The 20,763-nt window shown below is 49.4% G+C and overlaps 1 protein-coding gene across 1 annotated transcript in view; it reads left to right on the top strand.

Annotated features, from left to right (window-relative positions):
• Positions 1 to 5,982: 5,982 nt before the first annotated feature.
• The window catches only part of DRP2 (dystrophin related protein 2), a 29,041-nt gene continuing 14,260 nt past the window's right edge, over positions 5,983 to 20,763 (top strand). Inside the window, exons 1-4 of the mRNA XM_085060163.1 lie at positions 5,983 to 6,385; positions 14,510 to 14,663; positions 18,781 to 18,914; positions 19,720 to 19,876. Of these exons, the coding sequence (XP_084916289.1) occupies positions 14,556 to 14,663; positions 18,781 to 18,914; positions 19,720 to 19,876 (399 nt within the window). The 5' untranslated portion in view covers positions 5,983 to 6,385; positions 14,510 to 14,555. The remainder of the gene's footprint in view (positions 6,386 to 14,509; positions 14,664 to 18,780; positions 18,915 to 19,719; positions 19,877 to 20,763) is intronic.

The raw sequence follows: 20,763 nt of genomic DNA, 5'->3' as shown, positions 1-20,763 counted from the left end.
TTGCTCTGAAAGAGTTAAAAATTTCAACCTGTTTTCAGCTGGAATGAAGAAACTGGTTCCTCTGTATCCCTGCTTTCTATTCTTTTGTTGGCCTACTTCCCTCTGCTTGCATTTTGCATTCCTAATGCCATGAATAAATCAGGACCCAAGGATTTAGAAGGTGGTACAGCTGTAACCACTCAGAAAATTGAATCTGTGAGGCTTGTACTGCAGCTCTAACCACTGCCAATATGGGTGCTCCTGGACTCTTCTAATAACATTTAACTGCCACCAAAATAAAATTAACTTTGTCCATTTTTATGTGATGTTTGAGATTTTTGTGCCTCTACCCACTGTTTCCTCACTTTGGTTCCCTTTGTCTTTTAGGCACAGCTCAGTTGAAAGCCCTCTAGGGCAGGGTAATCACCTCCTGGCTGCTGTGACAAAATGGCTTATCACAAATCTGTGCACAGGGGAGGCAGGAACAAGGAAAACTGTGGGATCTGACCTGGCACAGGGTTCATTTTCTGCCCAGAATCACGGCACGGTGAAACTCCTGTCTGGCTGTTGTCCTAGATCTTCTGATAACTTGTCATTAATAATAAACACCGGGCTGATTTGTAGCTCTGTGGCTCCTGAGACAGTGTATGAGGGAGTTCTTTGTGTGCTCCTTAGTCAGAGGATGCATCTAGTCTGGGTGAAAAACAACAGATATTGGAAAAATGCTTGCTCTGGATGATGAATATCTTGAAAGAACAAAGTCTTCAAGTATTTTCTCCCAGGAAAGATGATTTATGTTGTGCCAAAGGGTTTCCCTCAGTATGGCTCTGCTTTTTAAAATGAAAGTAACAGTCCTGGTCTGATGAATCCTTTGGATTTCACCAAACCTTGCTTTTGACCAAGAATGCCTTTTATGTCCTTAGCATTTGGTGATGTGGTTTTGGGCACAGGATTCCTGAGAACTGTATCTTGCTGTTGGACCTGTCCAAGTAATTATAGTTGGCAAGGGAGGTGTTGAAGTACATAAATAATGTTCTGCAAGGTGTGTATCTTGTGAGGATGCCTCTCTGCCTCTCAGCTTCCTGTCTCGTAGGAGTAAAAAGTCTGCATAACAGAGGGTAAGGTTTTTTTTTAAAGGCTTTAATCTCCAGGCTCGCTCTTGCACAAATGCAGAAACCGAAAACAGTTGATCTTCAAAAAGAAAAAAAAAAAGCTGCAGGTACCTACACAGGCTCTAAATACCATTTTAACCTTGACAGTGTTTAGAAATCTGTAGGCTGAGGCGTGATCCCATTCTGCAGCTTAATGAGTGAACATGCATCAGGCAAGCTGTGGTACCTGCCAGAAACGTGACACACAGGAAGGGCTGTTCCAGCACAGGCTCAGGGATGGGATATTTAAGTCACTGTAACGTGGCTGAGCTCCTGAGCTTCAGGCACTGCGTTTAGGCTGCAAATTGCAACAGATACTTTGAAAAATTTTACTCTCTGCCCAAATCCTTTGGGCTCTTCCTTTAAAGAATTCAGAGATAAGCTTCTCCTGTGTACATATATTCCTATACACAGCTGTATCCCTGTGCAGGTTGACTCTCCTCCAGTGGCTGTGCTGCCTGTGAGTGTGATCTCTGCAGGGAGAGGCTGCTCTCTGCAGGTTTCCTCCCAGCCCTCTCTCTGGAGTCTCTAGGCCTGTAACATCCCCATCATGGTTTGTTGTACACGGATCACTAAGCAGTTTCCTTTCTCTTAGGGCACCTCTGTTCTCTGTCGAAGTGAATCTTCAGCAGCTCCTGTGTGATTGCTTTCCTGCTCCTTTGTGTGCAGGGCCCAGTAAATAAGGAGGGGGATGGAAAGCACGTTGTAAACGTGTTGACAGCTTTTGAAGAACAAAACAGCCCCTGAAAAGCACCTTGTCTGCCTTACCCTCCTCTCCTGCATAGTTTTGCTTTCTCTTCTACCATTTTCTCCTTTCTCTTTTCTTTCTCCATCTTTTCTCCCAAATTCTTTTATGTGCTTTTGATACCCACCCCTCTTTCTTTTGGCACTTACTTCTCTGAAAAGATTTCCTCCCTCCCCTGTAGCCTGTATTTCTCATTTGGGGGGGATTGTTTCAATGCTTGTGTGGGAACAAATGAAAAGGGGGATTCATTCTGTTTCTGAGTGCATGACAGCTGTCTGCTTGTATCAGTTCTCTGCCCATTCTTCTCTCTCACCCCAGGTACCATGTGTTTAGAAAGTACCCTGCTGTTTCTCTAAATGCTTTCAGCAGGGTAGAATCTCTTCTGGGAAGATTTTTGTGCTTATTGATGCTAGCAAAGGAGGCACAGTTATTTATTTTATATCAGTTATTTAAACAAAACAAACAAAGCCCCCCAGGATTATACAATACCCAGTCGACTCTTCTTAAATTCTTTTCTTAGGGCCCTAATTCTAGTTTTGTTACCTCTTGTTGAAGAGAGGCTCTTTGTGCTCTGCTCCCATGGCTGCTGGCCTGTCTAATGTACTGGAATTGATGGGCAGGTCTGTCCCTTTGTGCAAGATCTGCTCCTCTGGCTTTCCCTTCACAGGTAGGCACAACACAACCACAGAGATCAGTGATCCTGCATCAAAACAGAGGTACTGCTGTTTGCATGTGGATAGCTGTGCGAGAGCCCAGCCCTGTCTGATGCTTCAGTTAGGAGACCCAGATGAGGGAACCCCATGTCTCAGGAAAACAGGGATCTGTAGGCTCTTGGGGAGAAACTGGATTTCTTCAAGCCATAAGGGACCTTGTCCAGGCTTACAAGCCACTCACCAAACTCTTCTTTAGCAGAGGGATCCACAAGGACTGTGGGTGTATGGCTTTAGGGAAACTGCTCTTCTTTTTGGTCTCATCCTGTGTTCTCCTTTCGACAAGGATGAGTCTGCATTCCAGGTTCCTGCATAAAGTGTCATTCTCTAAAATACTTTATTTGGGATAAATTTATAAATTTTAGCTTTACTCTGAAAGGGAAAGAATATACCAAAGTTTACAAAGGATGATAACAACACTTCCTCTTCTGTATAAGAGGGATGATCCTTCTCTTTCAGGAGATGTGATGTTTCAGAGGAGGGAAGAGAGACTGAGAGAGACTGCACATTTTGGGAACCAATTCCCTGTGACGAGGACTGTTTTAGAACAGAAAGTTAATTGGTGGGAACTTATGGGATGAAAAATGTAAAAGTAATTGCCTTTGATTATATTGAACCCTGAAGTTTTGTGTTGAAAATGTGAATGCCAGAATCTTAGTTAATGTTTTTATTTGATTTCTAATGCAAGGTAATTAGTGTTATGGATGTTCCAGCCTACAAGTGATTAATAATGACTTTGTATATGGAGAATATAATTCAGATTTTAGGCTGAGACCAGACACAGCCCTCATTTCTAGCTTTTAAAATTTTCAAACTAAAAATACCGTCAGTGTGTGTCTCTCTCTCTTTCTATATATGTCAATTTTATATTCAAGCCTTATAAAACCTGTCTTAATTTTTACCTATTGTATGATTGTACCCTGTATTCAGCATTGTGCATATTGAGATGTCCCTGTGGGGAGGGTGGACATTCTTAGTTTTCCTAACAAGGTACATATTTGCTGTTTCATAAGCCATAAAATGAATGTTAGGGAGGAACATGCAGTAGATACCACTGTATCTTCTGGAAGCTTGGCTCTTGGAGTTCCTTGGGAGATTTTTTTGGCTTAAGTTCTCTTCAGAACTCAAAGCACACCAAATTTAGCGTCTCCTCTCAGAAACCTTCCCATACACTTAAAAAAGTTGTAGTGCTTATGTGAAAACTGTGATTATGACACATCTGAGTTGGTCTCCTTCATTCCCTTTGAGTTCTGAATTCCTCCTCTCTTTGCCCTAATTATATCCTTAAAACAGAAAGTCTTGTGGGGCTTGGGAGGATGTTCCCAGCCCTGGAAGCAACTCTTCCAGCAGAGAGTCTGGTTTGTCTCATAATTTAAGCTAAACTGACACAAGATATTTTTCTTTTTTCTCTACTGCACTTTGTTGTCCTTAAACAATCAATAATTGAGGATGCTTGTACTGCAAAGCACCTTGTTTCTGTGGTTCATGCTGCCTGTTTGTGTCTCTATGCTGATGTCTTGTGTGCATGTGTAACTTGGCTTGATATGTTTATCCATGTTGTCATGTCCCTTACAGATGCTGGTGGTGACAGACACATGCTGCCATTGGATTTCTCTCAGGAGAATGGTGTCTTTGGAGTTGCCTGGACAGCCCTACCAGACTCTGTTGTTATTTTCCCCCAGCTCTCCTTATTTAACCCAGGACTTGTTATTTGTGTGTGTGTGCACAAAAATAGCCCAGTAGAGTCTCTGCTCATTTCTGTCTTCTGATCCATATCTGGCTTTTTTTTTTTTGTCTAAATACAGCTTTCCAGGAGGGATTTTGTTGCATCAGTACAGCTGCTATGGAAGCAGAAGCTATTGAAGAAGCTTTTAAGAGCAGAAGGTGTGGAGTGAATAAGTATTCTTGGGTCGGTACTCGAAGTATTCAGTGCTGCTCCTTTTGGAACCAGCTATAAGGAGGTTTCTATTAAAAAAATCTCCTTTCAGTGTAGTTACATGGATTTTCTGTTCATCTTGGCTCACTGTGCTCTGCTCCTGACTCCTGGTGCACCCATCTGGGATGAAGGGAGAAGCTCCTCAGGGTCAGCCACTCACCTGCTGCAGGTTCTAGCTGGTACCTCCACGGGGAGCTCACTGGTTTCTTGAGGACTCTCTCAAATGATCAACTATATTTTGAGTTTTAAACCTTCTCCAGGTTTAAACTTGTGACCTACAAATGTTTTTGATTTGTTCACGTCCCCACGGTGTGGGATGAAGGTTTTGCTGTGTAAGGTGTCCAGAATGGCTGAAAGGTGGCTGTGGGCTCCCCACCCTGCTGGGCACAGCCCTGGGCAGCTGGGGCAGATTGGGCACTGTCCCTCTGTGCAGCACCATTTCCTGACCAACGTCAGCCCACAGGATGTGTTGTGATGCTGCAAGTTTACCAGTGGCTATTTCCATTGCTGAGAGAGAGCTGTCTTGGCCAGAAGTGATTTTTCAGGAATGTAGGGGAGTTATGAAGCTGTTCACTTGAGCCAAGTGAACCTGCATTTTGGTGTACACCTGAGATGGGGAATAAGTGTATGAAAATGGAAAATGTTTACAAACAGCACTGATATTTCTGGATAACATGACTGTAGGAGCAGAAAATTAACATCTTTAGTCTGTCAGCTCTGGGGAAAAAAGGGCTAAGGCTCATTAAAGATTGTTCTGACAAGGACCTAGAAGATTGTGTTTCCTGAGTTTTAATTTTCCCATGGAGAGGCTGAGACAGTCTAGTGGTTCAAACACAGAGCTGGGATTAGATTTGAATCATCTTTCTCACCAAGTAATTTAATTCTGTTTCTTTTTGTGTTATATGAAAATAACATCAGTGGTGACTTGAGCAGTTTGAAATCCTTGGGTGGAATGATCTGAAGAACTGTAAACTGTTATCCATGGACCAAGATCCTAACTCTGTGTCTGTTTGTGTCCTCATCCAAGTTAGCAGCTTAAATCCTTCTGTTTCTTGGGAGCTGAGACAAAATACCCTGACATTTAAAAGATCTCCCCAGCTCAGAGAATTGGCTCTTCCTTTACTTATTTTTCTTTTCTAGGAAGAATAGGAAGCACATCCAAAATTAAGTGATAATCCTATTTTTGCTCCTTAATTTTAATTTTACAATGGGCTATTTTTAAGCCATTAAATCTTGTGCCAGCTACCCAAATCGTGGTTAAGAAAGGAGGTGAAATGTGTCTGGCATTTTCCAGCACACGCGTGGCCATCTCTAACCTAAAATGAGAGCCGCCAGCCCCGAGAGGCGGTGGGAGATGTCGGCGAGCAGCGGGAAGCGTGTCTGAGCCCAGCAGCCCGTGTCAGGTCTCCAGAGGTCAGACCACAGCGCTTTCCGGGTGTTTGGACATCTCCCCCCCTCCCTTTTCTCTCCCCCTCTCCATGTGTATTTTGTCTCCTCCTCCTCCCGTGCGTGTCTGTCTTTGCATCTCCACTCTTCTCCCTCCCCTCCTCCGGATCGATCGCTGGCCGAGATCCCCAAGGGCCGGCCGCTCGGTGGGCTCGTCCTTGTTCCCCGCTGCGTTTTGCCGAGTCAAGGGTATATCTTCGGAGGCTCGGCGAGATGATGTTCCCCGGGATGTGATTGCATAGCAACACAGCAGCCGGGGCGGTGGAGGAGGAGAGGCAGCGTGCGGCAGCGGTGCTCAGCCTCAGCATGCATCCCTGCCACAGGGACTCCTCTGCTGATTCACACGCGCAGCCCCGAGCCCTGCTCCCCGAGCCCTCTGCCCGCTGCCCCTGCGGCTCTCACCTGGCGGATTCGGAAGGTAGGCCACGGCAAAATTGGTTTCCCGCTCGGATCCTGGCCGGGCTGGAAAAGGGGAGAGGATGGGCGGATGGGTGAGCTCGGAAATGCGCTCTTTGGGGGTGTGCGTGTGTGTGTCCCCTCGCAGCAGCGCTGCCCGTGCATGTGCGGGTGAGGAAACTTGCAGAGAAGGAAAGAAGGGTGGCAGGGTGACGGCAAGAGAGGTGGCCAAGACCATTTCCACAGAGGAGAGGCTAGGGACCAGTTAGGGATGCGGATTGCCCAGGCGAACAACAGACTCCAGCATCCCGGCTTTGGTGCTTTGCACATTGAAGGCTCATTTACCCTGGCAGTGTTTCCGTCTGGGCTGAAGGGCTGCTCAGGGCAGGGTGCGTGGTGGCCTTCTAGCATCTTCCTGGGAGGATTAGACAGCAGGGCAAGGCAGGGACCCAAATATTCCTCACGTAGTAAGCAAGGAGCAGCCCATAGTCCCAGCTCTGCCCTTTTCATTCACTACCTTACACGGTCCAGCCTTGCTCCTTTATGTGTCTGCCCTCCCCTCCCCCAGCTTCTCCCCAACCCCTTCCACTCATCGTTCCTCCTCCCCTCTCAAGGTCTTGTATTGCCACCACTGACCTTCCCTTGGATGCAGGCAGCCCTGACCGACTGCAGAATTGCCTGCAGGATGCACAGGATCTTTTGGGCTCCCTAGGGCTCAGCACTCTGCCTCCCTCTCCCTGCCAGACAGGACAGCCTGGGCTGTGGTTCCTCAAGATTTAGTGCCACAGATTATTACAGGTCCCCAGTCCAGCCTGTTCCCTTCAGCATTCCCTCCAGCACAGCATCACACCTGTGGAGATCCACTGGTGGAAATGCCAGCATTGTATTTGTGGGGTCTCAATGCTGAGATTGCCCATATGCAGTGATGGGTGTGGAGCAATTACTCCCACAATCTTAAATGCCATGCTTTCTCTGGGAGAAAACAGTGTTTGTATTTTGGTTTTTAGTGTTGAAAAAAAAAGTCTAGTCAATTTTTTGTCACTTTCTTTTCTTTGTGCCTTAATCCAAGGTCCTTCATGGCTCTGCTACTGCTGCTCCCCCACTCTTTCTGGACCTGTGAGAGTTCTTGGGTTCAGTTGTGATGGGAGTTTCCATTCTCCTGGCACCCATGTGTGGCTCATGTGCTCTCCATAGCCCTGGTGTCATCTCACACCCTCCCCTGACAGCTCCCCGTGCTGAAAGCTGCTTTCTCTGCTGCTGTGGGAGTTGGCCAGGCAGGGCTCTGAAGGCACCAAGGCTGTGATGTTCCTCTGGAAAGGAGCTGGGCTATAGTCTCATTTTGCAGCACTGTGCCCAGAATGTGGGTGCCTGGAGTGCTGGGATGGGAAGCCTTGGCATGGGCGCTGTGAGGGGATGCTGTGTTCAGGTCCTCTTTGTCAGCTGGAGGAGCTGAGATGAGGACAATGTCTCTGGATTAGTACCTGAGGCAGATCAATGCTGCTCTTTAAAATTGGCCAGGACTGTAACTGTGAATGGGGCTACTCAGGTTGGAGTGGCTCTTTGCAAAACTAAACAAAGTGAGACAGGGAAGGGGTTGAATGAATGGGTTCAAACAAAAGCCCTGAGTTCTGGAGACATATGGTGAATTTCACAATATCATCATGCTGTGAGAAATATATTCAAGGCTTCTACTTTAGCCTGGATGTCTATGATAAAAACATAAAAGAGGAATTATAAGTCTCATGAAATAAGACATACTGACTGGAAAGAATTTAGTCTTCAAAAAACCCCCATTTTTGTAGGTGCATAAAGATGAAGCCAGTCTTTCAGAATTGAGCCAAAGTAGCACCATCCCATTTCCTTCGCTGTTTCCCTTTGCATAAGAATAAGGTCTCTCTGTTACATCTCAAGAAGGGAAAGGAAATGTGAGTTCATGGGGCACACAACCTGCTCATAAAATTCATGGCCTCAGAAGGCCAGAGAGCCTCGTGCTTTGGCAAGGAGTTGATTATAAAGATGACTTTGGGGGCAAGGCAGAGTGTTCAGTTTAGAGAAACAGGTGCCAGCTTTCCACTGAGAATGAGAAATAAAGTGCCAAGGAAGCCAGGAGTCAGCAGCAGCATCACCTTGGCCATCATAACTCAGTGTGGGTGTGCTCTTCCCACTGCTGTTGATCATTTACACAGCGTGGCAAATGGGTGATGTGCTTTTCACAATGCAGCAAAACTTGTTTCCTGCCTTCAGCAGCAAGGAAGGGAAAGTCCAGGTGCTTAGAGGAGAAAGACAAAAGGCAAGACTTGAGGTTTTCTTTGGTTTAAATTGGCAGGTTTTGGGGCTACAGGAGCCATATTTCTGAAGAAGTGGGTTCAATTTTTATGCTTGGTGCAACCTTCTTTCAGTCATTAAGGCAGTGTTTTCCCTCCCCACCCTGCTGTCCCTTTTGGGAGGTTGCTGCTTCCCCTTTCCCTGCTCCTTCTGTCTGTCAGGTCTATCAGGCAGCAGCTTCTCTGTGTCCAGCACAGCAGGGCTGTGGGCTCACAGCTGGGTCCTCTGCCTGCTTGAGTCATTATTTCAGTACTTTAATCTGCAAAGAGATGGGAAGAGTTCCTAGGAAAAGTGAGCTTTGGAGAGAGCAACTTAAGACCCAGCTGGAAGTCTGAAACGACATGCAAAAGAAATTTAGGTTTTTCAATCTTCCTTAAAAAAACCCCATAAGTTATTTTTAAGCAGAGAGAGGGGTAGTCAGTTCTGCATGACCATGTTGTGGGCATACACCCACACTCACCTGGTTAGGTGGGGACATCATCATCACTGTTCTCTCGTGCAAAGCCAAGTGGTGAAATTTATCAGTTTGAGATTGTGTGAATGTGTATATTCTGTTGCTTGGAAAAATGGAGAGTGAGTGAGCCAGGGGAAGTGATGCTGCTTCTTCATTAAGATGTGTTGCACCTGTTTATCCATTGAGTTAAAAAAACATTTTGGTGATGAGCTCAACGTCCAAGTGGCTATTTAAGAAAGCAGCTCAATTAGATGTGAGAGTCCCCACTTCACCCACCCTCAGTGAATAACACATCTTCTGTGCTGCTTGCTCACTGCCAGATACAGCAAAGGTTTTACGTTTCTTCTCGTGGACAGGTGCTTAATTGAAGCACCCTTCATTTTAATTAATAAAGGGGACCTGGTTCTTTGGTGGAAGTGCCGTGTGAAGCTCAGTGGCAGCTTTGACATGCAGCATTTTTAGCCCTTGGATGATGGGGTTGAAAATGCTCCCACATGTGGAGGATTGCTGATAGTCCTCATTCGTGGTACAGGGGAGCACATAACAACCCGGGGAATGTTGGGATGATTTTTTGTGGGAGTGTGTTTGGGTATCTATTCCTGGTCTGTAAAGAGATGGAGATTAAGGGCCCACGCTCTGAGAGGGAACTGTGTTGTTTTTATGTTGATCCCAGTGGGACAAAGGTTCCTTCTCTCTCACCAAACCTTGACCGGTGGGGTCTTGGGAAGTAGGTCGTCTGGCCCTCGATCTCAGGCTTAAGTTATTTACTTACAAGAGCAGAAAACAATTTTTGCTGAAACAGGATGTGTTGTTAAGCTGTCGAGGGAGTCCTGCTGTCTGACTGCCTGGGAATGCTCCCTTTGTTAGCATCTGCATGGGAGCTGAACACTGAAATATCCACAAGCCTCCCACCTTTCCCCTTAAAGGACACTAAACATGCTGAGCTAAAATGTTATTCCTTCTCTGTACAGTGAGTTAAACAACAACAAAGTTATTAACATTTCCAGCAGCAGGGAACATGTTTGTATTTCCACTCTCCTCATGGGATAAAGGCTGAGCTGAGCTGCCTTGCCTCAAGATGTTCCCATATTTTTCCCTTGTAGGCCAAGATCTGAAGTGGAAAGTTTCAGGAAATAATGTTTTGGAGGAAATTAGCAATTCAAAGCATAAGCTGTGTGATTGAGAGACCTCTTGACCTATATGCTGTATTTGCTGCTGTTATATGTGGTAGAGAGCTGGAAATTCAACTTCTGACATTACCCTCTACTTCCTGTGCTCCCAATCCTGGGGTTTACCTCTAGCCATGCAGGTCAGCTGCAGTGTGAATTCCCTTGATGTCTGGGAGAGTTTGGATATGAATTTGTATCAGGAGGATTTTAAACAAATGCAGCAAAATTGCAGAATTAGACTGTGCAGCACATGCACTGGGGCAGGTTGTCACCTTCCTTTTGGCTGGGATAGAGGAGAGGTGCTGCAGGAGCTGGGACACAGCCTCTCCAGCCAGCCAGGGGTGCTGCTGCTGCAGTCTGTAAAGCAGAGAGAGCACAGAGATCGCTGAGAAGAGCAGTGAGTTGTGTGACAGAGCTGAAGCAGAACTGGTGGAGCAAAGGCCATTCCAGCTGTCTGGAAAGCAGGGAGTGGGACAGGCTCTCCAGTGCTGAATTTATAGCAGGTACAGCTCATGCAGGAAGAGGAAAAAGGCAATTATTTTGGTTTTAATACACCCTAATGCCCAAGCATTCAGCTGTTGAAGTGTAGCATGAAGATTTTTGGCTTTCCCATTATTCAACAGAGTTTCATCGTGGTCTCAACTGTGGTAGTGGCTTGGTTAGTGAAGTGTTTGGGAGCTGTAGCACAGCACTGTGAGACATGTACTGCTTCATTTCTTAGGCTGTGCTGAGAGCAGAGGCAAGTGTTGGGTGCTTTTTGTGTGAGAGGATGCGAAACAGCACCAGGTAATGAGGTTCTACCTGATCCTTCTGAGGACTGATCTGACCACCTTTATGCCTGGAGTGGGACATCCAGCAAAGATCAGGTGAGAAGACACCAGTGGAAAAGGTTTCCCTCCTTGCTCTCTCCTCTGCGTGGGTGCAGTGCCCCAGTGCCTGATCCATGGTGACTCTAAGACTGCTTCTTGCAGTGTTCACCTGTGGAAATTCTCACCTGCTTCTGCTTACCTGAGCCTTGACATTCTGCTTGCATAGAAATGTGCCCAGGGGACCAACCTCACTTTATATCTCTTTGAACAGCCTAACCACAACCCTGAGTCCTCCAGAGGAGGATCTCTCAACTCCTTCTCAAGTAGAGGCTTGGAGCAGGCTGTGGGGATGATTAGTTTTTGTTGTCAGCACTTAAAATCTGGTTTGTGTGAAGTTGAACCTCAGCTGTCATGTGCTGGGTCTCCAGCACCAGCCTAGAGCAGAGCGCAGAAGGTGAATGGTGGTGTGGGAGAGGCAAAGTGGATCACAGATTTGGTTCTTGACAGGCGTAGGCATCAGGCAATGGGAATTTAGCCAGGAAGCATCCACAAAATCCCTTCTCCACATGCTGCAGTGCCCAGACACAGTGCTGTACGGAAGTACTAAAGCAGAAGTGCCAGAACTGGAGCTGTTTTGTGTGCCTCGGCAGAGAAGCAGAGCAGATCAAGAGCGTTTCTCCTTGCCTGGTTCCAGCAATAGCAGGGAATTTGGCAAGGGGTCATAGGGAGCTGCTGGCTTGCCTGCAGACGTGCCTCTCCGTCTGGTCGTCTCTCTCTCCCCCTGAATGCCCTCCTTTGTGCTGGCTGCTGTGCAGCTGAGTTAGTTCCACATTATCTTGGGTTCTCCACCTCTGGGCTTTGTCTTTGCTCTTGCAGAGTGGCAAAGAGCAGCTGAGGCACTGCCCTCCAGCCGGCACAAGTGTTTGTGGCAGCAAGGAATTGCACAGGGCATGACTGGGCAGTGCCCTTTGCTTGGCACTTAGCTCGTTCTGTGACTGCTGCCTTGGACAGGCTTTGGTTCCCTATGCCATCTGTGTCCTGAGCCTTGTCATCCCTGGAGGAGCTCAAGGAGCCCAGCACTCTGGAGGTGCAGCAATGGCTGTTCTTATCTCCATAATGCTGGCAGGGAGCACGTAAACCCTCCATGTCCTGTACATGGATATCCTCAGGTTTACCCACCCCTGTCTCAGAATGTCACCTGTCCTGTGCATGCAGATCCATCACTGTGTAAAATGCAGTCAGAGCTAAGCTTGTGACCTTCCCAGTATTGCTCCTGCAGTGCTGGTGGCAGGAACAAGGGGCCAGGCTGTGCTGGGAGCACTGAGAGCAGAGAGCACTGTGTGTGGTGTTGGAGGTCTGGCTGAACTCGTCTGGCCAGCACACCTCACTGCAGTTTCACTGTGCCACAGAAAAACTCAGGCCTTGGCATGGCAGCTGCAATGAGACATCACAGGACCTCACTGGCAAAATCCATGTATTTCCCAGTCCTGAGGAAGAGCTCAGTGGCATTCCTCTGTTAGAGATCTTGAGGAAAAATAACTTTTCACACCCTGAGAATTGTATCTCTGCTAGATTGAGTGTCATGCAGAGGTCATTTAGAGGAACAGAGCCCAAAAAGCACAGGCACTGGAGGAAGAGGAGGTGGTGTTACCTTCTGTCAGAAACCTTCTGTACCCTTGGAGCTGGGTGAGGTGAATTTGCCCCAAGAGGCTGAGGGGCTTTGAAGACCCTGGAATTTATAATTACTAATGTGGGGCTCATAATCCTTCCTCATAATCCCCTGCCTGCATGGGGAAAGGAGCAGGGATACTCAGGCTGCAGTGTTCACTGGTGCTAATGGGCAGGAGAGGGAGAGGACAAGACCTTGGACTGTCAGCATGCTGGAGAGCTCAGCACAGGCTGTTCTGGAAAGGGAGAGAATTATGGCTGTAAAAATCGCTAAGAGATTAAAAAAAAAATCATAACAGGATAATCTCTTCTCTTAATGTGTGTAATGGAGGGGAGAGAGGCAGTGAGAGCTCAGGCAGGGGAGAGAGGGCTGTGAAAGCGTGAGAGATGGGCAGTGTGCACAGGGCCGGGGGGATTTCTCCTCACCCGTCTGTCCAGCGTGGCTGCTGTCAGTGCAGGAGGTGCTGCCTGCTCCTGCCCTGCCAGGGCCAAGCAGAAAGATTCCCAGCTGTCCAGCTGAGCTGGGTGTGAAGGAGCCAGCAGCCTTCTTCCATCAGCATCACTCATTCCCCTGAAAGCAGCCTCGTCTCCATGCAGACATGAAGTCTGGCTGCTGCAGCAGGTGATTTTTACCTTCCAGAAGGAGGAAAGCGGTCACCAAGTTGGGCAGTGGGGTGAACAGGGGACAGCACAGAGCTGTCAGCTCATCACAGACAGCACTGGTTCATTTGATTTGCTCATCTGACCATGTGCTGAGTCTGGGCTGGACAAAGCCTGTGTGTTGTTCACAGCTTTAGTGTGTGAGGTCTCCATCCTGCTGAGAATAGTTGGTGCTCAGCCCCTTTCGTGATGCTGCCACTGGTCAAATGCAGAGTTGTGGGATTGTGCTTCAGTTAGAGGAATTTGTCAGATTCAGTTAAATGTTACCTTGCACTATTTTCTCTGGGCTTTCTTTCTCATGGCTTTCTGTAAAGCCAAGATGGTTCTGGCAGTGTGATGAACCCCTATTTTAGCTCAGTTAGAGTCCAAACAACAAAACCCAGCAGCATTGTGAACAGAGGTCACAGTTCTGATCTATAGAATAGTCAAGGGGCCACTGCTAACTGGCCTTACAGGTCATACAGTTCAGAAATAGGGATAATGAAGGGAATTTTATAGCTCATAATGAGTAAAAACTCATAAAAAGCTAGCTCACAGTATGAGATACATGAGGCTGGAGCTCTAAGCAATTTTCCTTCTGAATATAAAAGGAAAAAATATGTTTGAAAATGTTGTCTGTTATGGGGATATGTCTGTTCTGTCTAAACATAAGTTGTTCTGGACTAAAAACCATACTGTACCACCTGCTAGGAAGAAAATGAATGTTACCTCAACCAAAACTAGAACAGTGGTTCAAGACAGTGAGATCCTCTCTCCCTTCCTTTAAACCACGGGCATCTTGTGTAGTTCCAGAAACCCAACCCTTTCTAAAAATGCAACATAATCTGTGGGACTTACTAACAGCGTATCAATACAGCAAATTGCATAACCAGGTGCGAAAAAAAAAAGAGTTGGATGTTTAGATGAAACAAGATTGCCACACTAGTAGAAGTATATTAAGTAAAAAAATGCTTCCTTTTAGCCTCCAGCTGCCATGAAGGCGGCGCTCCAGGCAGCTGGGAAGGGGGTCAGCTCCATGAGGAGGTGCAAGCTGACCCAGGGACTCTAACGCTGCCTTTCAGGTGCTCGTGGCCAGAGCTGCGTCCGTCCCCATGAGCATCAGTTCTAATGCAGCCCCTGGTGATGCAGGAATGGCTCTATGTCCTCCCGCGATGTCCTGAGTGGCACATCCCGCACCAGGCGCAGCACAGCAGCACTGCCCGCCCGCTGTCTCAGGTAAGAGCTGGCTCTGGGAGCCTTTCTCGTGGCAGCTGTTTGCAGAGGGGGCAGATTTCTGGGGGGCAGAGCAGGTCTCTGTTGCTGGTGGTGGGGAGGGCTGTCAGCTCCAGCCCATCTCGGCTGCACTAAGGAGAGCGTGTGCTCTCCGCCAGCGCTGGGGCTGCAAAGTGTTTCCCAAAGTAGAGGGAGAGAGACAACCTGCAGAGCTGGATTTCAAGCCTCTTTCAAAATAAAGAGTGAGAGGTTACTGTTAACAGCCTTTATGTATTTGGTTGGGTTTTTTTTCCTGGAAACTTGGAAGAATGTCAGAAAATGTAAGTTTTCTATTCTTCTGGTTGCAGAGAGGAGCTTGGAAAATAGCCTCTGGTGGATGCTGTAAGGCAGAGGAGGAATCTGACCTCTTTCTAATCTGGTTATCTTGAGGGAGAGGTCTTGGTGTCCCTCCTCTTTCCCCCAGGGTCTCTGAGCCCCAGGCCAGGCTCCTCAGCAGAGGGGAAGGAATGTCTCTAAGGATCCCTGGGTAAATGGCAGGGCAGAGTAGAGAACAGAAAGGTGTGCTGCCAACTGTCTGCGAAGCTGCCTGTGCTCTGCACTGAGCTGTCATGAGGTAGTTTAGCACCTTCAGTGTGGGGAAATGCTGCCTTGGCTCTGCCAGGCTGTGGATTTCTCTTTGCCTGTAGCTGTTGGTGCCAGGGCACCTCTCACCTGGCTGGAGACTGATGGATGGTGCCAAAGCTTCCCTTGGGCACTGGCAGTGCTCTTCCCAGGACAAATGAGGTCCTAGCTCAGCCTTTTCCTTTTCCATCATGAAAAGCAAGGGCTGAGCCTGAGGTTTCTCCCTACCATGGCTGACCATCAGCCTAGACCCATCCTGCCTCAGGGAGCTGGGATCTGCGGGAGGAAGGCAGAGCTGTCTTTGGAGAGGCTCCAGCGTGCAGGAATGAGGCAGGGGGGCAGGCTCTTGGTGGCTGAGTCAGGGTTTCTTGGCCTCAGGGTGGCTGTTATGGTGCTGCTGCCAGGCCAGTGCACGGGTGGCTGATAAATAGCCCAGCAAATGAAGTGAGGAGGGAGAGAGATAGAGCAAGATGAGCAGGGAAATGCCTTCCTGACCTGCCTGAGCAGTCCAAACCTCTGTGAGGGGATCAGAGCCCTGTGGGATTTGCTGGGAGAGAGGAGGGGAGCAGAAGCCAGAGCAGTGTTAATGACAGTCCACCTCGTTTGAAGAGTCTGCTGTTGCCACCTAGGAAACAGCCTTCCCTCTTGTCCTTGCTTGTCCTGAAAGCTCTTGGCAGGCTGCAAACAACCCATCCTTAGCTGTGTCCTGGCCTCGCTGAACCCCCTCCTCTCTCATCTGTTGGACCCCAGAAGTGGTGAGGAGAGGAGCTGGCTGTGCTGGTCGCAGAGGAGGGACAGCACCCGTCAGATGTGCAGGCAGGGAAGGAGGGGAAGAGAGGGAGAGATACTAGGAGCTTTTCTTTCCCTCCCTGTAGGTGGAAGAGAGCATGATAAAAATTCTGGGCGTCAGGACTGTGGGGGACACAAGAAGCCAGCCCAGAGCTTTCTGGCAAGAAGAAACTATTTGCACTTGGTCCAGGCTGGCAGGAACATCTGCTGGTTCCCAACAGTGTGCTGGGACATGTGGGGGACAACAAGGGCATCATTGACTTTTTGGGATTAGATCTCAAGAACCCGTTTACCTTCTGGGTCACTGAGGCTTGATGGGATCATTTCCTAGATAAATCTCTTCCCTGGCAAACACCCCTGTCTGCTCTCTATGTGCTCCAGCATCCGAGCCAAGGTCTCTGCTGGTCATCCCAATGCATCCCCTTTTCCATGCCCTTGCAGGGATGGATCTTCCCCAGTGCCCAGGGCAGTGGCTCTGCACACACCTGATTTCCCACGTGGGGCTGCCCCGCAGAGGGCACATCTCTGCCCCCCCTGTGCTTCGAGGGCAGCCACGGGGTTAAGGCAGGTTGGAGGCTGCTGGAATGCCACCGGACAAAGCTGGGATTGAGGCTGGCTGAGAGGCACTGCCGCCCCCCTGCACATTCCTGGGGGGTCAGTGCTGGGGGCATCCAGCTCGGCCGGGCACCCCTGCCTGCTGCTGCCCTGCTGGGTGCTGCCGGTGGCTCCCGGCGGGCCGGCAGGCGATGCCTGCTCCTCCGGCCGAGCTCAGGAGCCCCGCGGCGGGTCTGGGGCTGAGCACAGGGCGATGCACTCGCCGGAGCCTGCGTGAGTGTTCTGCGCCCGAAAATAAACCTGTTCCAGGGTGGAGGGGGAGTGAGGGTCCAGGCTGCCGCTGCCGGGGCTCTGGGGAAGGGATGCTGAAGGGGTGCTCAGAGGGAAAGCACTTATTTCTCCCTCTGCTCGCTTGCTGGGGTTTTGTCCAAGGGAAGCAGATGTTCAGCACCTGCTCTCTGCTTGGTCACTGCTACAGGATTCTCTGCTGGGTTTGGGGGTTGCAGGTGTGGTGGGCTTTTAACTTATTTAATAAGGCTGGGAGGACTGTGTTTTCTGCAGAGCTGTGCTGCAGTTGCACCCAGGTAGAGCTGATCCCTTCCTTTGTTATCCCCTGGGACAGAGGGGAGGGCTGGAGCATTCCCTGGCAGTGCCGTGGGACTGACCTACTTCAGTGCCATGAGGACCTGCACTCAGAGTTAGATTTTCCTATGTGCAAGCAGCAGTTTAAGCTTGAGTGGATAATTATTCGTGGCCCCAGGAATCCTGTGAACTCTGTGGGTGATGGTTTTCTCTGTTTTCTGGGTGTTTCTGGAGTGGCAGGATGGGGAGGCAGAGAACAGCCTGTTAGATGTTTTTAGATGAATCAAACTTAGCACCAGTCTTGGCGATCATTGGATTTTTCTCTGAGAACTGGTGTGGAGGGGGTATTTTTAGCTGTGCAGCCAAATTCCTTGTCTGGTTGTTTTCTCCTGCCTGTTGTTTCCCTCGGCTTGGCTGAATCTCTTCTCCAGACACCTCCGCGAGCCCTTGGACAGAAGTGACAAGAATCTACACATTCCCCTTGGAAGAGCTGCTGCTTTCCCCCAAGGCAGCTGCCCTTATCTGGCCTGTTGTATGCTCTGTTTAGAAAGTACTAACACATTTAATTATGGCTGATTAAGCTCCTGGGGATAATTATCTCAAGCGAGCTCTAATATCAAAGTAGCACTCGATCGAAGTGCTGCCATTTCTCCAACAAAACTCATTGATGTCTCACTTGTGGGAATGTGTCCACGTGTTTTGCTCGACAAGCTATTTTTTTTGGAGAGAAAATCCCCTCTCCCTCACTGAGTCCTGTGTGAGGTGCTTCTGACCCTGTGTGTTGCTGTCACTAGCCAATGCTGCAGAGTGCATCGTGAGCAGGGGCACGATACAGTGCTGAAGGCTCAGGAGAGGATTCCAGCAAGGATTTGCTGTCCAGAGATCAGCACCCAGTTTTTCCAGCTGAGCGGCACAGTGCAAAGTGTGCTTCCATCATTTGGCTGGGCTAGGATTTGCTGTCATCTCTCCATGGCCTTTTGGAGCACCCTTCCCATGGCTGCTCATTCTGGAGAGCTGCGGAGGAGAAGCAGCATCTGTGGAGGAGAAGTGGCTTCTCAGATTTGCCATGCAGGCAGGGAGCATCCTGGAGCTTCTGGAGAGGAGCAGGTGGCAAGTCCCAGTATTGGAGATGGCATAAAGGATGTTGGCACATCCCCTTGGTCCCTAGGAACAGCAGGATCAGCCTCTTCTCAAAGCACAGCAGCCCTGTGTAACATGGAAAAAATCATCATTAGCCCTGCAGGGGCTGTGACACATAAGGACCAGCTCTGGCTTAACAGCTCTCAGTGAGATAAGCTCATTGCTGGATAACTGAGGAGAACAGGAGATGTGCAGTAAGCCCTCCCTTCAGCCTTTGCTCTTAGTGCTGCTGGAGCTGGCACTGCATCCTTTTTCCAGAAACAGCCAGGAGCTTTCTGGGAGCTGCTAACACACTGCTTGAGGAACAGGGCAGCCCCCTTGAGAGTTGAAAAACCAGTCAGAGTTAGGACAGAGCGGGGTGGGTGTCCCCAGGCAGGTGCCCAAAGCACAGGGCAGTGATCTCTGGATGCAGTGTGGTTCTGTTTCTGCCCAGGTTGAAGCCTCGCAGGATGGTGCAGGACCTTCGAGTGTAACCCCCCGGGCTCCAAGCAGTGCTGCCGGGCCCCAGGCTCCTCTGGAGATGAATCTTTGCTGGAACGAGATTAAAAAAAAATCCCACAGCCTTCGGTAAGAGTCCTGCCCTGAAGCAAGCTCCAGGCTGGCCTGGCCTTCTAGCCTTGCCTGCTGCTTGTGATTGTCAGGAGGTTTTTGAACTTTTTTGCTCGATGAGCCACATAAATTCACAGTGACCTTGGCTCAGTACCCCCTCTGGTCCACAGACTTTTGAATCTCCTTATGCTGAAAAGCATCTCCTCCATTTCTACCCATCGTGTCCTCTCCTCCCTCCTCTTTCACTCCTGCTTGCTTTCTTCTGCTCTCTCTATCCTCTGCCACCTTTGCAGTTGTCTCTTTTTGCCCCATGGCTTTGCCTCTACCTCCTCTGTGCTTGTCCCTTTGCTGGGAGCTCTCTCCACTGCATGAGGGGAACATGCCTTCCAGACTGTCAGAGTTTGCAGCTCCACAGCCAGCATGACAGAGAGCTTAACTGGGGCGTGTTAATTGTCTCCTGCCTTAATCCAAGCCTCCTGGAAGCTGCCCAGACATGTAAATGCCATCCCAAGCCCCCTGTGCTAGCCAGAGCAGTTCTGACCCACAGGCAAATACGGAATGACTGTTCTAGGCTCCAGTATGAGGAATGGCTTCAGTTTCCCTAGTGCCTCCAGGCTTCACCTCACCTGGCAGGGTAGCTTCTCTGCTGGCTGGGGGTCAAGCACAGCCCATGCTAAGGTGTGCTGCCAGTCCCTGGGGTGGTCCTGGGGGTCCCTGGGGGTCAGCACCCAGCCACAGTGCTGTGAGTCCCCTCCTCAGGGAACCTGCTCCTCTCGTGTCTGTCTGTCTGTCTGCCATCTCACTGTCCTTGCTCTCCCGGCAGGGCTCGGCTGGAGGCCTTCTCTGACCACAGTGGGAAGCTGCAGGTGCCTCTGCAGGAGATCATAGACTGGCTGGGGCAGAAGGATGAGGAGCTGTCAGCGCAGCTGCCCCTGCGGGGTGATGTGCTCCTGGTGCAGCAGGAGAAGGAGACACACGCGGTATGTTCCCCTCTGTGCCTCCCCTCTTCACTGCTGTGACACGGCCCCTGCCTCGTGTCACCGGCCATGCCACAGCCTGTGGATGCACCAGCCCTTGACTGTCCCCATCTCTGCTTCCTGAGAAAAGGCAGAGCCCATGTGGTTTTAGACAATAAATGCACATTACAGTCTCAAGTCAGCTGCAGGTGCTAGTGAGCCCTGCCATTTGTGGTGGCTTTCCTATGTCCTGCCTCTGCAGGGGAAGGAATTGCCTCTCACTGGCCTCTGCTTTTGGGATCCTGAGAAGGCTGCTTGGTCTAAGGGCAGCCTGGTGGCTGGGACATGAGTGATGCCTGCAGGAACACACTGGCATCCTATCTGAAACCGGGCTACACCCAGCAGATCAGAGTTTCCTGCTTCCATGTTCATAGCATTTTCTTCTCTCTGCCAGTGGCTGCTGGGCTTTAGTTGTTGTTACTTTGAAAACAAAAATGAAGTGTTTACTGCTGCTATCCTTCATCCTTGTTGGAGCTTCCCTGGTGCACAACAGCCCATCCAGCAGACAGCAGCAGTGCGGGAGCTGCAGTTGGAGGGGAGGAGAGGACATTCTAAACCAGCGTGCCTCTCAAGTCTTCCCTGGCAGATGTGCTGCTTTGGGGCATCCTGCTGTTCCTCTCCGTGCTCCTGCAGCAGCTGGACCTGTTGCTGAGCAGCTGCTGGAAGCTCTGTTTGTGTGGCCATGCTCTCACTGCATGAGTGAGGAGCATGTCCAAGTAGTGCCTCTGAAAGCACCATAAATAAAACAGTTCCTCCTGTGCAGCCCTGGCTCAACACACCCTCCTGGGCTCACTGTTCTGTCTCCCCACTCCAGCAAAGCTGCAGGCCAAACCTCTGCAGGAGTCACCTTC

This window comes from Lichenostomus cassidix, chromosome 4A (genome assembly GCF_008360975.1).
Source record: "Lichenostomus cassidix isolate B80296 chromosome 4A, HeHo_3.0, whole genome shotgun sequence".
Lineage (NCBI taxonomy): Eukaryota > Metazoa > Chordata > Aves > Passeriformes > Meliphagidae > Lichenostomus > Lichenostomus cassidix.
This window is presented reverse-complemented; position numbering and strand designations above follow the sequence as displayed.